Genomic DNA, 16,698 nt, shown 5'->3' with positions numbered 1-16,698 from the left:
GATGTTGAATAATAGACCTGCTGTTCTGATAGCATTTCATAACATCCAGATTGTGATATTTAAAATGGGTGTGTTAAGAATGAGAGATGGAATATCCTTTAATCAGATCATCTCAGAGATATCTGATACTTACTGAATTTTTTCAAAATATTTTGATCTTCCAGACTATTTTTATGAATCCTAAGGACAAATATTCTCTGCAGAGATCACTTAACTCTATGCAGGGAAGTGATAAATGCCCCCAAAAGGAGGGTAATATCACAGAAAACAAGTCAAGTTTCCCATTACTACAATTTTGTCTCAGGCTTCCATGAAGAAAAGGGATTCATCTAACATCTAGCTCCCCTAGATGGTCACAGAGATACTCCTCTGCACAGAACTCAGGGTACCAAGAGTCAGCACAAACAGGTGTTTGGGAAGAAATCAGAACTGACTAACCATGTACAAGACCTTATATTTTCTGTATTCATCCAGGCACTGTGAATTGCAAACAGCATGGAGACAAGCTCATTTACACTGGAGCGATATTGATAAAGCTACTGAAAATTCAAATCTCTGTTACTGCACTGAAACAACTGATTTGTTTTACAGGGATCCTGTGGGAGGTTCTGAAGGGGCAGAAGCAAAACAAACATTACTCTGGGAAACAGCTTTCATGAGAGAGAATACTTGCACGACCAATTTCAGACTACCAGCCTCTTCAGCAGCAGCACTAAATTCTTATAGCCCTGGCTTTTTTGCTGTCATATGCTGAATATGGAGTTGGTAAAGTAGAATACGCCAAATGAACTGTATTTTGGACTGTCATGCTGTTTTCATGGGTAAATTCTGCTTTTTCCCTACTTATAGGGTCAAATATCCTTCCATGATTTAGACTATAAACTTGAAACAGATGTTCTTTCTGGATTACCTCTGCAAAGCCACCAGCAGAATAATCACTAGCAGGACACACAAACAGAGCTTCAGAACAGATTAAATCCTGAGTCATCAGAAAGCTAAAAAGAAAAACATCTGACTAAAAAGTAAGCCTGGCAAGTCAAATCTAAATCATCTTGCTAAGTTACACATTCACACACTTAGTTTCGATGGCTGATAAATTTAATACTTGGACGTCACCCAAATTCAGCCTTAGCTTGCTGTCAACAACTCTTACACTGAACTATAACGACTCTGTATGTTGAACAGATGCTGAAGTTGTGATCATTTATGTGCAATGATGTTCTGCTACTACCTGCAAGTCAGTAATTACTGTTCTCTCAGAGAGTAATGCCAGAACAGTGCAGTCTTTCACCAGAATGGGAACTGGCAAATCTAAAATAGTTTGCCCCATTATGTTGTTGCAATGTTTATGCACTTCTATTTTCAGTTCCTTTTCTATAGAAAAATGTGCCTGTGGTCTTTAGAAGAACACACCAATAAACTGAGCAGTTGTGTTCACATTATTTTAATGATATCCCAGTGAAAACATGTAATAGAAAGAAACAAACATCTGTCAAGGGAAAAAAAAGTGCCAACTTCATGAGATATTCTAAACAAAAAGAAAGTTGTTATCCTGTCCCATTCCTCCACTCCCTATAGTAACTGTCAGCACTGTGTTAAATTTAAACTCATTGCCCTCGGAATAAAATGATCAAAGACTAAGACTTTTAGACCTATCAATGGTATTACATAAGAATTTATTAGGCCCTTACACATCTAAAATCTGGAACATTGTGTATTAAAATGATCTAGAGCATGCCTTTAGTAACTTAACATAAAAGCAACGTAAAACATAAGATATGATTTCATGAAAGGATTTCGCTCAAGGGAGGAGTAGAATTTATGTTTCCAAACACTGATGTTGCTGTTGGAGTTGGCCCATCACAATTTCCTTTACTGTAAGTGGGGAATAAAGGCAGTTGTAGGTTGCAACTCATCTAATCCTAAAATACAAGTCTGACACAGGTCCTTCTACTGCCCATAAAAAATAACCTAGGATGAATAAGCTTAGCCATAGAAATGCATACTGCAGATGTGGGAAGGTGAAGCATACTCCATGCATTAACGGGAGAAAGAAGTCTCCAGACCATGAAACAGGACTTCCATTTTGTTGGAAGAGGTGAGATTTTTCAAAAGTGACCCACAGTTCCTGGAGCTCCACTTTTTGTTTTACCACTTAAAGATATCTTAATACGGTATTTCACAATAAACAAGCTCTTTTCAATTGCTTGAAATAGAGTTGGGAAAGATTTCAGAAAACAATGCACCAGTGTATCAACTGCCAGGTATGTGTGGAAGAGTTCTAAGGGAGCAGTGCTCTTATGTGATGGCTGTTATCGCACACAGCCAGCTTCCTACTTCTGCAGCAGGTGCTGCAAACCTCAACACTTCCTGCTCTCCTCCCTAAGTATTTTGCATCTTCAAAACACTCCTAACAGCACTTACAGAAGAAACAAAGGAAAATTCTGGTGAGCACAGAAGAAAACTCTGGGTGGAATGTAGAGGGACCTAGACAGGCTTGAGTAGTGGGCCCAGGAGAACCTCATGAGGTCCAACAAAGCTGAGTGCAAGGTCTAGCAACTGCATTGAGGAAACCCCCATTACCCATACATACCTGGGGATGAAAGGATAGAGCACTGCTCTGCAGAGAAGTACCTGGGGGTACTGGTGGATGGCAAGAGAAACATGAGCTCGCAGCCCAGAAAGCCAACAGTACCCTGGGCTGCATCAAAAGATGCGTGACCAGCAGGTCGAGGGAGGTGATCCTGCCCCTCTGCTGTGCGCTGCTGAGGCCTCACCTGGAGTACTGCGTCCATGTGTGGAGTGCTCAGTACCGGAGAGACACAGACCTGTTGGAGTGCATCCACAGGAGGGCCGCAAACGTGATCCGTGGAATGGAACACCTCTCCTGCGAGGAGGACAGGCTGAGAGAGCTGGGGCTCCTCAGCCTGGAGAAGAGAAGGCTGCGAGGTGACCTGATAGCGGCCTTTCAGTGTCTAAAGGGGAGCTCCAAGAAAGAAGGGGGCAGACTCTTGAGCAGGGTCTGCAGTGATAGGACAAGAGGAAATGGCTTCAAACTAAAAGAGGATAAAGGTTGGATATAAAGAAAAAGTCTTTTACAGTGAAGGTGGTGAAGCACTGGAACAGGTTTCTCAGAGATGCGGTGCAAGCCTTGTCCCTGGAGACATTCAAGGCCAGGTTGGACCACGCTCTGAGTAACCTGATCTGGCTGTGGATGTCACTGCAGGGGAGTTGGAATAGATGACCTTTAAGGGTCCCTTCCAATTCTAAGGATTCTGTGATTCTATGAAAACATTTTAAGTTGAGCTCAAGAAAAAGTATCCCTTCAGGGTACGGGCACTCACACACCAAGATAAAGATCTTTGTTCATCTGCCTTTGCTTCAGCCCAGCTAAACATGGGGCACAAATCTCACAAATCTCAGGGATGGGCAAGATGGAACTAAACCAACAGTAAGCCATTTGTACAAAGTAAATTTTCAGTCTAGTCAACCTGTGCAACTGCAGAAGTGGCAAGTTTCTGCACAAGAGAGGAAAAAGGAACCTGGCACAAGGGGACGGAAAATACACAGAACTGCCTTTTTTGTAATAATCTCTATTTTGACTGGGAAATCACAATTCATATTTAGGTGATTATCTTTGCAAACATAACAGTGAGCAACTCTCCTTGATTCTATAAACAATGAAAACTGAAAGTTTTGCAATTGCTTGTACAGTCTATCATTCCCACTCCATATCTTGATACTACTGGCTGCTAGATTTTTTTAGACAGCTTTCTTGTTCATTTTTTAGTCTTTTTCCAAGAGGTTATGTATGGTTTTTATTATTATTGTTATTCAAAAGGACAAGCATATTTGTCCTCTGTTATAATGGTGATTGCGTAGAATTAGCAAACTTGAGTAAACTGCTAATATATATCTGCTTTCACAGTTATGAGATTTCAGTCATAAAATACTGTTCTTCCCAATTACAATACAGTTTAAAGGAAAACTTATTGCTCTGTGGTGTTTAATATAAAATGTGTTTATCTGGCCTTCATTTATGTGGGCTGCAGACTTATTTTTAATCACTTCAGAATTGTGGCAGGAAGAAAAGCCACCAACAAAACTTGCACAGCTACAATATCCTGTCGCGGCTGTTCTTCCCTTCCTTTTTTTCTGCTCACACTTCGCAGTTTTGTACCAATTTGCAAGAAGACAAGAACAAAGCCAGGTGTTCAGTTACATCTGTGTTAAAGCACCTTACACCTGCAGCAAATCTCTCTGGAAGCTGGACTTCGAAACATGTCTAATTTTAGGTGCTCAACTTAGGACACTATTGAAAACAAGTAACTTGAAAGTAATAAGCGTTCAGGACTTCCTGCAAGTCAAACATCTCAACTGTCACTAAACTAAACTATCTGGAAATCATTAGTGCTTTGCTGAAACATTGTGCCCTGAATGAATTCCAGGGGCTCTCCTCCACACACACACACACACACACACACACACACAAAAAAAAAAAAAAGCTTCCAGTTTTCAAACCTAGCAACCAAAACACAACAAAAACTAACAGGAAAACACACAGCATGAGCAAGTGTCAATTGGTGAGTAAGAAATGTAAACAATAAAAAAAAAGAGAAACTTGGACTTTGCTATAAATTATATTTCACTGACTTCATTTACACTATGCTACATTAAAGGAAGAAAAATTCCTTGCCTCATTAAAAACATGCTGTTTCTTTTACACATCTCCACCAGGGGCCCATATTTCTATATATATAATTCAGCAGAACTTTGGTTTCTAACACTGAAATTTTCCAAAGATAGCTGTGATATCAGGAGGGAAAAAAAAAAAAAAAAAAAAAACAACCACACCCACATTTATATTACTTAGCCACAGTATTATTTTTTTTTGCCATGCTTATGAGTCAGCAGTAGAAGCAACTTAAATTGATTTCCAATGCATAGGAGAGCAATCATTAGGCAACAGGAGACAGCCTCACTTTTTCCCCCCTTAGGATTTTTTTGAGGAAAAAAAAAAAAAGGTATGCCCTTACATCTTAGAATTATTCAAGTGATATTTTATATATGACATATATGATTACTCCCATTATGCAGTAACAAGCAACTTATTGTCCAAGAAAAAAGTACAGCAACTGAGCTCCAGAATCTTGAAACCAGCTCTTCTCAAACTATACTGTAAACTTGAACATAGCTGGAGAAAAGAAATTCAACACGTGTAAGTCACATAAATAATTGTAACTTCCCCTTCAAGTAAGCCCTTTACATGTAAAGCCTACAAAATGCTTTGAAAGGACTAGTACAGTGCAAGATCTGCACAGCTAGCTTGCAAAACTTATTTCCATCTATCAAAAGGTTTTGTACTACTAATACCTGGCCATGTCAAAAGCACTCTAAAAATATTTCAAGCTTGATTTTTTTTTTTTTTTTAATGTAAACTTAAGCTGTCTTAAAATACAGATGGAATTTTTCCCATGGTTTAGCAGAGGGTTGTTAGATTTAGGGTAGTATGGTTAGTTTGTGGTTGGATTTGATCTTTAAGGTCTTTTCCAATCTGAACAGCTCTATGATTCTATCAGTTTTCCTGATGCTGGGAAGCACACAAGCACATCCTTTATATTGGACAAGGGAAAGGAGCCTTGGAGGGGGATGACAGGGACATGGGTCCCCACTGATGGCTTGAAGCCTCTCTAGGACACAGTCAACAAGTAAATGAGGTCTGTATGCAGAAGCAGTCAAAGTAATTGCAAAGAGCTGATTCTAGACATAGGAAACAGAGGCACACTTGCCATTTAGGGTCTCCTAAACCAGTCTGATACATTGCCCTTATTAGTGATGACACTAAAAAAAATAAGGAAAAAAGAGAAAAAAGTGCTGGAGAAAAAGAAAAAAGAGGAGGCAGATATGGAAAATGTTTTCTCTTCATAATTATTAAAGCACTGAAATCTAATTTAAAGCCTGGCTCAAACCCATCGAAGCCAGAAAAACAAGAACTCCAACTGAGACAGTCAAGCAACTGAGGTAACAGCACATGACAAATTTATGATTGATAAGCAGTTAGATGACAGACTAACAATTGGCAACTCAGAGCCCCATCAAAGGATGAAGTAAGACTACACCACAACCCTACCGCACCACATCAGAGAGAACAGACAGACCATTAAACAAAAATACAGTGTAAAAGACGTGCAGCATGACCTAAGCTGAGAGGAAATGCTCAGCATAGAATCACAGGTTGACCAAGGTTGGAAAAGACCTCCAAGATCATCCAGTTCAATCATCCATCTACCACCAGTACTTCCCAACTAAACCATGTTCCTTAGTACAACATCTAAGCGTTTCTTGAACACCTCCGGGGACAGCGACTCAACCACTTCCCTGGGCAGCCCATTCCAGCACCTGACCACCGGATAAAATAACCAGTTAAAACCAGAAGAGATGTAGAGGGGAAGACATAGCAAAGCATATAAGCAGACAGTTACTTTCTACATAAATCAGCAGGATAGCTGTAGCCTGGTCTCCTCGAATGCAGGACACTGGGTGGGTGAGCCCGAGTGCTAACTGCCCTCCCTGCAGAGATCTGCTCCCCGCTGTACCAGGGTAAAGAAACTCAAGCAATGCACCCAGCGCTGAGTCAGACCCCAGGAGAGGAAGAGGGCTGTGGCAGCCACCCGCCCGTAATGGCAGCAGCCACACTCTGGACTGACAGCTGCAGCTCAGTATCCAAAGGCATCAGCCAGAAGGCAGTCACCAGAGAGGGGACAAACCCTAAAAGCAGCCTGCAAAATAATAGCTTGAAAGGGAAATCTTTTAAGTATTTCACTCTGGATACTCATGTTTTTTGTATAAACAAATCCTCACTGGCTCTGGGCAAGTTCTTGGCCTCAGCAGCATCCTGTTGAAATTAGTTTCACTGACCAATTTTGGACTGCATGAAAAATCATTCTAATCCCTGTTGAATCTGCAGCCTTCAGCATTATCACGACTTTCTCCTCATGCAGAGAAACACTGGGGGTGGATGGGAAGAAGCCCTAGATCTATTTCCCTTATACTGCACACGTTTACTTTCACCATGATCCTTTTTAACAGTCATATTTCTAAAGCAGACAGTCCAGATCCTTCACTTTGCTTTAGCATCTTGAAGATAAAGAAACTTACCTTGTACTTTTTTTTCCCCTCTTTTTACTTTGTTCACATTTTTATATTTGTTTCATGGCAAAGAAAACCTACAATCATCCTTCAACTGACTTGTACAGCTACAAGACAGGAACATAATTGTGTTATGATTTCCCTTCTACCCTGGACCATTCCTGGTTCTAATACTGATTTTATTTGCTGTTTAGCACCAGCAGAACCTTTCTAATACTTTCTTTTTCCAAACTGCTGAGCCCAATTTCTTCTCTGCAACTGCAGGTTTGCAGTCAGGAATGAGTATCCTAGTGGAGAAGCAGCAAGAAAGGTAACACTATAACAAAGTTACATACTCCAAATAAAAAGATAGGCAAATGTTTCCTCTTAGAAGTCTATTATATTTCACAACATATCACAGCAATATGCCTACACTTTAAGCATAGTGGTACAAAACAGGCAAAAAGAAAAAAAAAAAAAGGAAGAAAACAGAGCGTAGTGTTATTGTTGCTGTGGCAACTACAGACCACAAAATTTTGCCTCAAGGGAATTAGCATGAACACAAACACAGACACAAGGGCATAAACAGCTGTGGGCGCTAACAGTGCCTACAACTCACTGTGAATGTAAAACATCGTGCCATCAGAAACTGGATGTAAATCAAAGAGTAAGTCCTTGAAGTTCCCAGTTGCTGTCTCCAAATCATTTGTCTACACTTGATCTCCTCAACTTTGTTACAGCATACACTGTAAAACATTTCCAGAAACCCTGTAGTGTAAGAGATATAAATGTAAGATAAACTAAGAAACAGCAGTATTTCTGAGTGAACAAAGTAATTCTAAAAACATCTCTCCTGCAAATAAATAAATCATTGATCTACCAGCTGGATCCTGATGGTGCAAGTACTTCCTGCAAACCTTCAGTGGTCTGGAGCTGCTCTTTCTGTGTGCACATGAGATACACAAAGTCAATATTGTACTATTCTTTAACACTCCCTTGCACAGATAACAGGAAAAACCTACTTTCAGTAGTTTATAATGCCGTTTAAGCTAGGCGCAGGAGTTAATAATTAAATCTTTTCTGCTTAACAGTACTTGTGGAAAAACAAACAAACAAGCAAAAAAACAAAAAAACAAAAAACACAACGGTATGTGTGAGTACGAAAACAAGAATGGGAATTATCTGAGAAATGTTGGGAGCAGGGGGTCCTCAAGTGTCCTGGTTTCTTTTCCTTGTTTCCTTGCTTTCCCCATTCCTGCCCTATCTGCACACCAGTGTCAAACGACACTTGAACAAGAAACCACAAATGAAGAAATTGCTCAAGTCTACCTAGAGCTTTTGTCAGAAGCCCAGGGCCTGTTGAAGGAGCAAATGATCAGCCTGTGCATGAAAGCCAGCAGCTGAATTGTTCTCTTGGCCTGAGACAGCTATTGATTTATTATTACACATATAATCCAAAAAAACTGATCTAAAGGAATATTTTCCTTTCCCCTTTTTCCCCTCCCAGTTCTCCAGCCTGACTCACTCACTGAACTGGAAGGCTGCACAATATAAACTGATACTGAATTTTAAAGTTGGAAATCTTTGAGATTGTCATATTTTGGTCCAGGATCTACTAGGCAGATATGCGCACTCAGGCAATTCTCCCCTACGAATAAGTCATCTAGACAGACAGCCTAAATGCTTCCAGGAAGCATCCCACTCACTATGGTGCAGAGTTCATTCACAAGAGGACACACCCAGCAGACGCTGGCAAAATCCCTATTATCCAACAAGCCCTCCACCCAGAATCACCAGGCAAGTGTTTAGAGTCCTTAAACACCACCTGCAAAAAACATCCAGAAAGACAGAGATGATGTTCCGGAAACCAAAAATGAAGATTTGTTCTAATATTCTGGACTTGTTTTGTCTAGGACCAGACAGCACTGTGAAAGTCATGCTATAAACAGATCAATTAACCCTTTCTAGTCATTGCACTAACATTTCTGCTGTTGAAGAAGAAGAAGAAAAAAAGGCAGGAACTTTCCAAGCTGGTAAATCTGTCTAGTTAATAGTTATTGTTTTGAGGTTTAGTTTAAAAATTATTTTCCAATTGCATGTTTTTGTAGTATTTATAGAGGAACGATGGAGCACTGCTACTGGGAGATTTTTAATGTTTCAAATTTTGAAACATCTCTGTTTCTGAAATACACTTGCAAGTTTTGTTTACTCACATCATTAAGATTAATGTTTTCTTACCTGAAAATTTCTTATGATGAGGCAAGTCTGAAACAGCGAAGGTTGTTTCCCATCCAACTCCATTAAGAATGCAACATAATGTAAGCAGCCAAAAGAAGTTTAAAAGAAAACACTCACATTAGAAACTATTGCTTGTATTTTTCTTTTTGCAGTTCGGCAAAACTGTGTAAGATGCCTTAAGCCAGGAAATAAAGGACCAGTGAAAATTAACTTTGCAAATTAAGCTCATAAAGAGGGATAATGATCACATCCAACTTTTCCCTGGGGAGGGATCAGCCGAAGGGTTTTCCTTTACTCATTTTTCTCCAAGTGCAATTCTGCCTGTTTGCCAAGCCACAGCAGACTGACCTGATATGGAACAGGCTGGATTCCACCCAAAAGTAACCAAACAAGCCTGACCAGTGCTGTATCCAGAAGAAACCATCACATTCAAGTCAGAGATGTTGGCCGTGCCAATGTTAGCAAGCAACAAGGCCTGGAGAAGTAGATCTGAAGAGCAAAACAGCTAATGCCAAGGACCCCACACTCACATTACTCGGCATCTGGAGAGCCCAGCTTGGATAACTATTAACGCGCCCTTTAGCAGTTCAAGCACTGCAGGGTCCTGGAGACCATCCCTAGGGCTTCATCTGGTCTGAAAGTAACCCAGTTCTCTGGATGCTCCACATACTCTTCACATATAAAGCAGTCAAGTGAGGTCCACCACGAGATTCATTCCCAGTTTGTTATGTTAATTGCACATTAACATAAACAATCTTATTAGCAGAGGATGGTAAAATTCTATACATCAGACTGTAATTCTAAGAGCAAGCCTGCCTGTTTGGAAACCTAAATGCTTCCACTTGACTGCCTGAGCACCCAGGAGACTCGAGCTTCCGTACCCTGAAGGCCACCTGTCATGGACCTATGCCAGGTCACATACAGGATTGTTTCACACCAAGAGAAACTCAGCTTGCTGACATTAAACCCTTCACTTGGTTTCGGATAAGTATAAAAGTTCAGATTCACCTCTGCACTGATGCTAAATCCAGTGCCCGTGGAACACCAGCAACATCTGCAGTTTGGCGAGCCTTCATCCAGAGCTGCCCATCCTCACTAACTGCAACAGCAGCCAAGGAGCAGCCAGGGGACTAGATACCATGCCAGACCAGCCACAGAAAATCCCAAGCACCAGGGTCTCCTCTGCAGAACAGTGCCAGCTCTGTGCTCACTGCCTAGACCCCTGTGCCAATGCCCAGGATGCTCCATCACTACTTCACACCATCTCAAAATAGCTGTGGGGCACTGCTAAATCATTCCAAGCGTGATTAATGCACAGGGAAGGCTTCAGGAAACTTTATGCAGCACTCTTAATGTTTATTTTTCCAGATATCATTTGACACAAATGAGAAGGAAAGTGCTTAAAAAGGGGAAAATTGTAGGCAGCTGATTCCAGTTGCACTTTTGCCTCTTGCCAAATGAAAAACTTAATAGGACAGACTTTGTTTCAAGGAACCAGGGAATGTGGAAATATTTACATACATAGTATCAAGAGATCAGCCATGCGGTCCAAGACTGTGATGCCAAACCAAGTAAGAACACAATGAAAACGGCAGCGCGTGTTTCTAAGGCAGAGGAAAATGTGTACTGTTGCAATTGTTAATAATAACTGACCTGAACGGAAGGCAACGCTCTGGAGGTAGCCTTGCCCTTTGGGAAGCTCAACGCCTCCGCCCAAGGGCTGACTCAGTGATATCCAGCATCCCAGCACTGGCACGAGCAGGTACAAGCAGAAAGGTGGATTTGCTCTTGAAGCACAAAAAGGCTGGGCAGCCTATGGGCACTACAAACCCCAGTGGGATCCAAAAGAGAGTCAGCAAGGCTGTGTTTCTGTTCCTCAGTGGAATGGTGCAGGCTTCATTTCTTTCATGAGCTACTGTTTTACAAGATCTGGGTACTGAAAAGTCAGAAATATATGGACATCAAACCTGGTTTTGGCAACCTATGGGTTGCCTCTTTGTAAAGGTGTGATATCACAGCGATTTCAAATGTCATTTTCCTCAAAGAAATGGGGTTTATACAGCTTTATTTTTTCCAGTTGAGGGTGCTTCAAGCAAGGAGGCAGTGAATCTGACAGTTCTGCTGCAATTGAAATTTAAAACACTAAATTTTCAAATGCAGAATGACTGGCATTAAGGGATTAAAATACAGCAGAGTTCATTCCAAACATGAGCAGTTGTTGCCATTACCCTCAATTCCCATCTTTCAAGTAAAAAAATCAGACATTAACCCCACTTATGTTTTCAATGAACTTCTATCCTCAGATCTTGCCTCAATCTGTAACAAATTAGTTTTTTTCTTCTGCACCACATCTTCTAACATTTCTATGAAGACCATTAAAGAAACCCCAAAGTTCCTTGCTTAAGTCTGCAGAATTCCTAGAAAGCTACATTTCTGTCTTTTTAGACTCCAAAAACCGAATTAGAAAAGCCACGCAAAGGGGCTCAGGACTACTAAACATTCCGACCAGCTAAAAAGAAGAAGTGGGAAAGCAAAGTGAAGTTGAAAAAAAAAAAAATGCTAAACTTAACAACCCTGCAATTTTGAGATCAGAATTTCTGTTGAAGGAAATGTACGTATATACACACATATAAAAAATAAAAATAAAAATAAAAAATAAAAACCACCACACAATTCATGAGCGTGCTTTGAGTTATTCCAACCCAAGGAACGGCCAGAAAGACTTCTCTAATACTTAAGCTATTTCAAGTCTCAGTCAGATATGCGCCCTTCAGCCCCTCAAAGAGTTAGTGTTTGATTTAAGCTGCTGCCAAAACATAAATACGCAGCAGTGAAAGGACAAACCATGGCATACAACTAGCAGCCAAAGCATCCAGTGTTACTGTTACCTCTGAATGTACATTTTTCCACCCCCGGGGCAATGCAGCAGGCCCCATCAATGAGGACCCTCTGATATAAAAAAATGTGACAACGTTCTTATGCTGTTTTTCTTTTTTTTTTTTTTCTTTTTTTTTCTTTTTTTTTTTTTTTTTTTTTTTTTGAGGGATGCTCCTTGAACACCTAATGCATTTCCTTGAAAATCAATAGCCTTCATGCAGTCAGAGGAAGGTGAGGGCCAGGCCTGCTAGCAGCTCTGGTCTGCTGTATTGCAGCTGATACAAAGCACATAGACAGTTACAGCCAAGGCAACAGGTAACCCAGAATATCAAGGGGCTGTACTGCAAAACAACCCTGAGATCTGAAACTCTAAGATCAAATGTCTTCACCCTTCAAACCTCAATTACACCTAGAGATGCCTGGAGCTGAGGAAGGCATGGTAAAAACCATCGTATGGATAAATGGGGCCACTAAACAGACTTCCAATATGACTTTCAACAGAGTATTTATTTCTTCACTGTATTCATTCAAAATGCACTTTGTTTAGAGACATTACGCTGCTAAAAGTTTAATCTCTAGTTACTGTATCTCACTGATACAGTGCTAGAGGAAGACATCACCAAAATCAGTGACTTGGGGTACATGAAACAAAAAAGAAAGAAGCACCGTATAAGCATTGTGGAGAGACGATGCTCTAGAAGTAGTGATTTGTGGCACACGTGACAAGAAAAACAATCAATATGCCTCACAGCACTTCTCCTCCCCATCCCAACCCATCCCCCGCTTTTCCCAAACGCTGCTGAAGGTGTGTCATTGACATCACTGACGTAGCCAGATATTTTTAGCATACAAGTCAGCTAAACTTCAAAGTCCGCTTTCCTGGGAGATGAGGATGAATTGAACACAGAGTCTTTTCATCCTCTTTCAAGCTCATTAATCTTGTTACTGAATATAGCTCTCCTTAAAAATAATATTTCAATGCTAAATTCAAAGATAAATCATCCATTAAAGAGACAAGCAAACGCACTCTGAGACTTTGGGATTATATTAGCATCTCAAGCAGCAAACATTGTTATGTTCTCATGCAATACGCTGCCTAGTAAATAAAATGTGAACAGCCTGCCTGGTACAACACGCAGCTACGAATTACACCCTCTGGAACTCAGCGTGGTTTTTAAACCTACATCATCATTTGTAAAATGAAGAAAACAACCCATGTGAAAAGTGACATTTGTCAGATCCACCTCTCTTTTCTCTGATCAGTGTGACACAAGAGCTGCTTAACAGACGACAAAACATTTTCCATCTACCACGGCTGTAGCTTTCATAACCTTGCTTTGAAAGGGTAACGATCGCTACTTTTGTTTTTTTCTACCTTCAGCTCAACTCTTTTTCTGATCTTTCTCATAGATTAGAACCTCTCACAGAGCACAGAGAAACCCAATGGCAGAACTCCGGAAGCCCTGGCACTCAGCACGGCCCCATGCACTGTAGTGGCAGGGAGTCCCCTCTGCTCACCGCGTGTGCTCAAGGAAAGCAAGCAAGTGCACCAGTGCCCGCCATCAGCAACAGGGACAAGCTGTCCCTGGGACAAACACAGTGCATAACCAGATGTGGAGGATTTTCCCCACAGACAGCATCGCCTTTGCGCCACCTTGCCTGGACAAGATGTCAGGATGCTGAGAGCTCGGAAGGAAAACCTGCAGTCGGCCTGGTGTTGCATCACAGATTCCCTAGAGTTGGAAGGGATCTTTAAAGGTCATCCAGTCCTTATTATCTGGCGAGTTAGTCAGCCTAATCTAGCCCTGCACAGCCATGGATGTGCCAGAGGGACAGATGTGTGCCATCCACAGCTCCTGTTTGCTGATCACAGCACAGAAGGCTTCAAAATGATTGCCTCTCACTATGATGCAGTACTCACCGATAGTCATAAGCTTTTATCATTTGGCTGTTTTAGTGTTGAGCAGCAAAAACTGCTTTCTGTTAAAGAAAGGAAAATCAGCATGCTTGGGGTTTTAACCTCTGAAACGCCGCATTTCTTGCACAACTTTGCAAACAAACAGAAAGAAACGGCTCTCAGCCCCTCTGCCCACTGAGAACGGCAGGTGAGCCCCCACCTCCGCCCGCTGTTCCCAGCCCGTCTGCCGCCCGTGTTTGTGGGGCCAGAGCTGAGACTCGACAGCTCGGCCAAGCCCTGCACAACTCCCAGCCTAAACTTCCTCATCCTTGAAAGCGCCCGGGAACGGCGCAGGTGCGCGTGGACGCGGACAGCACAAGGAGGTCAGCACAGCCTACAAGGAGCCACGAAGCGTTTGGTCCAAACCTACCGCACCGCCGGGCTGCTGCGTTTCACCTATCTCCGGACAGGGGCTCCGCGTTCCATCACGCACTCGCACGCCTCCAAAAAAGACTGCTGTACCTCCGCCCTACAGCAGCGTCCTCAAACGCAGCTCCGAGCGCGCCGGCCCGTCGCAGGAACGCATTCGGAAGCACCTGAGCCGCTCGCGCCGCGCTGTCCGCGTTACAAACTTCCCGGCAGCGGCTCAGCTCTCGCTGCGCGCCGCAGCATCCCCAGCAGCAGCCACCCGCCGGGGCACCGCCACAAAAACGCGGCGTCCCACCGCAAAACAGAGGAAGCCGAGCGCCCGCCCCGCACCTCGCAGCCGCCGGGCCGCCCTGCGGGCAAGGCGCAGGGCCGCGGACGCCGAGCCCTCCCCGGGCTCCGCGCGGCTCACCTGATCCAGCGGGATGCCGAGCAGCGCGCTCAGCGGGTGTAGCAAAGTGGAGCCGGTGGTGCGATGCGGGGCTGCGGGCGCCTCGGCCATGCCGCATCCCCAGCGGCAGTGACAACGAGCCCGGAGGCACCGCGCCGTCCGCCCGCCGACACCGCCCCGCGCCGCGCCGCCCGCCAGGCCGCAGGGGGCGCTCGGCAGGGCGGGGCCGCCCGAACGGCCGCCCTAACGGCGGGACCGGCGGGGGGTGGGCGGGAGGCAGCGCGGCGCCGGCGGCGACAAACAGCCGTCCCCGCCCCGAGCCCGCCCACCTCACCTGCCGCCTCGGGCCGGCCCCGCCCCAGCGAAGGGGGATCGTAAGCGATCGCCAGCTGTAGGGTGGAGCTGTGGGAATGGCCTTAAAAAGCAGCGAGTACGCTGAGTGAATGCGTGCACGGCTGAACAACCCAGCAAGTTTGTAAGGGATGAGTTTAACAGCAACATCTTCAGTTGCATATGCGGAGCTAATTTGTACGCACATAAATAGCAGTGCATGCACACATACGTGCACACACATCGAGCTGAAGAATCATTAAGACTGGAAAAGACCACAAAGATCATCTAGTCCAACCACCAAACCATCACCCGTGCCCGCTAAACCACACCCCTGAGTGGCGCTGAGTCCCGGTTCCCTCAGCAGCTCCTCATAAAATTTGTGTTCCAGACACTTTACCAGCCTCATTGTCCTCCTCTGGACACGTAACAGGGTCTCAATGTCTTTCTTGTAGTGAGGGGTCCAACAGTGAGCACAGTACTCGAGGTGTGACCTCACCGGTGCCGAGAGGAATAATCACCTCCCTACTCCTACTGGCTATGCTATTTCTGATACAAGCCAGGATGCTGTTGGCCTTCTTGGCTGCCCGGGCACGCTGCTGGCTCATGTTCAGCTGCCTGTCAACTAACACCTCCAGATCTTTTTCCTCTGCACTGCTTGCCAGCCACTCTGCCCCGAGCCTGTAGTGATGCATGGGTTTGTTAGGACCAAACTGCAGGAATCAGCACTTGGTCTTGGCAAAGCTCACATTATTGGCCTCACAAACCCTCACAAGAGAGGAAAAAGAAACATGATACAAGGGGAGGGAAAATACACAGAACTAACTTTTTTTTTTTTTTTTAAATAACCTCTGGTCATAACTATTCATTTGACTGGGAAATCATAATTTATATTTGGGTAATTATCTTTGCAAACATAACAGTTAGCAACTCTCCTTGATTCCATAAACAATGAAAACTGAAAGTACTGCTTGTACAGTCTACCATTCCCACTTTATATCCTGATTCTACTGGCAGCTAGATTTTTTTTTTTTTTTTTTTTAGACAGCTTTTTTGTTCATTATTTAGTCTTTTTCCAACAGGTTGTGTATGGTTCTTTTTTATTATTATTCTTCAAGAGGACAATCATATTTGCCCCTTGCTATAGTGGTGATGGCATGGAATTATCAAACCTCAGTGAACTACTAATATCATATATCTGCTTTCACAGTCATGAGATTTCACAATCCCTGCATCTGCAAATCTCCCTCTTTAACAAAGTGGTAATAGACATTTGAGGGTTTCTAGATCACACTCCAGGAAGAGAAAATAAGTAAGCTTAAGAATGTAGTCCATTATTTTAGGGTTTTTAATATTTTCCTTATAGTTAAGACTCTGGAAGAAGAATCATCTATTTTGTCCTGACCACCAA

At 43.1% G+C, this 16,698-nt stretch overlaps 1 protein-coding gene across 7 annotated transcripts in view; it reads right to left on the bottom strand.

Moving 5' to 3' along the window:
• The window catches only part of MBOAT1 (membrane bound O-acyltransferase domain containing 1), a 60,479-nt gene extending 45,129 nt beyond the window's left edge, over nt 1-15,350 (bottom strand). For 2 of the 7 annotated variants that reach the window (XM_046924075.1, XM_040683412.2), the window contains exons 1-2: nt 9,367-14,590; nt 7,748-7,896 (exon numbers count right to left, since the gene is read on the bottom strand). In XM_046924075.1, coding sequence (XP_046780031.1) covers nt 7,748-7,885 — 138 coding nt within the window. In that variant the 5' untranslated portion in view covers nt 7,886-7,896; nt 9,367-14,590. Of the gene's footprint in view, nt 1-7,747; nt 7,897-9,366; nt 14,935-14,978; nt 15,151-15,291 lie in introns of those variants that run through there. The other 5 variants (XM_015275862.4, NM_001389396.2, XM_046924087.1 and 2 more) reach the window with 4 other exon arrangements.
• Nucleotides 15,351-16,698: the final 1,348 nt, after the last annotated feature.

This window comes from Gallus gallus, chromosome 2 (assembly GCF_016699485.2).
Source record: "Gallus gallus isolate bGalGal1 chromosome 2, bGalGal1.mat.broiler.GRCg7b, whole genome shotgun sequence".
In the NCBI taxonomy this organism is placed as follows: Eukaryota; Metazoa; Chordata; class Aves; order Galliformes; family Phasianidae; genus Gallus; species Gallus gallus.
This window is presented reverse-complemented; position numbering and strand designations above follow the sequence as displayed.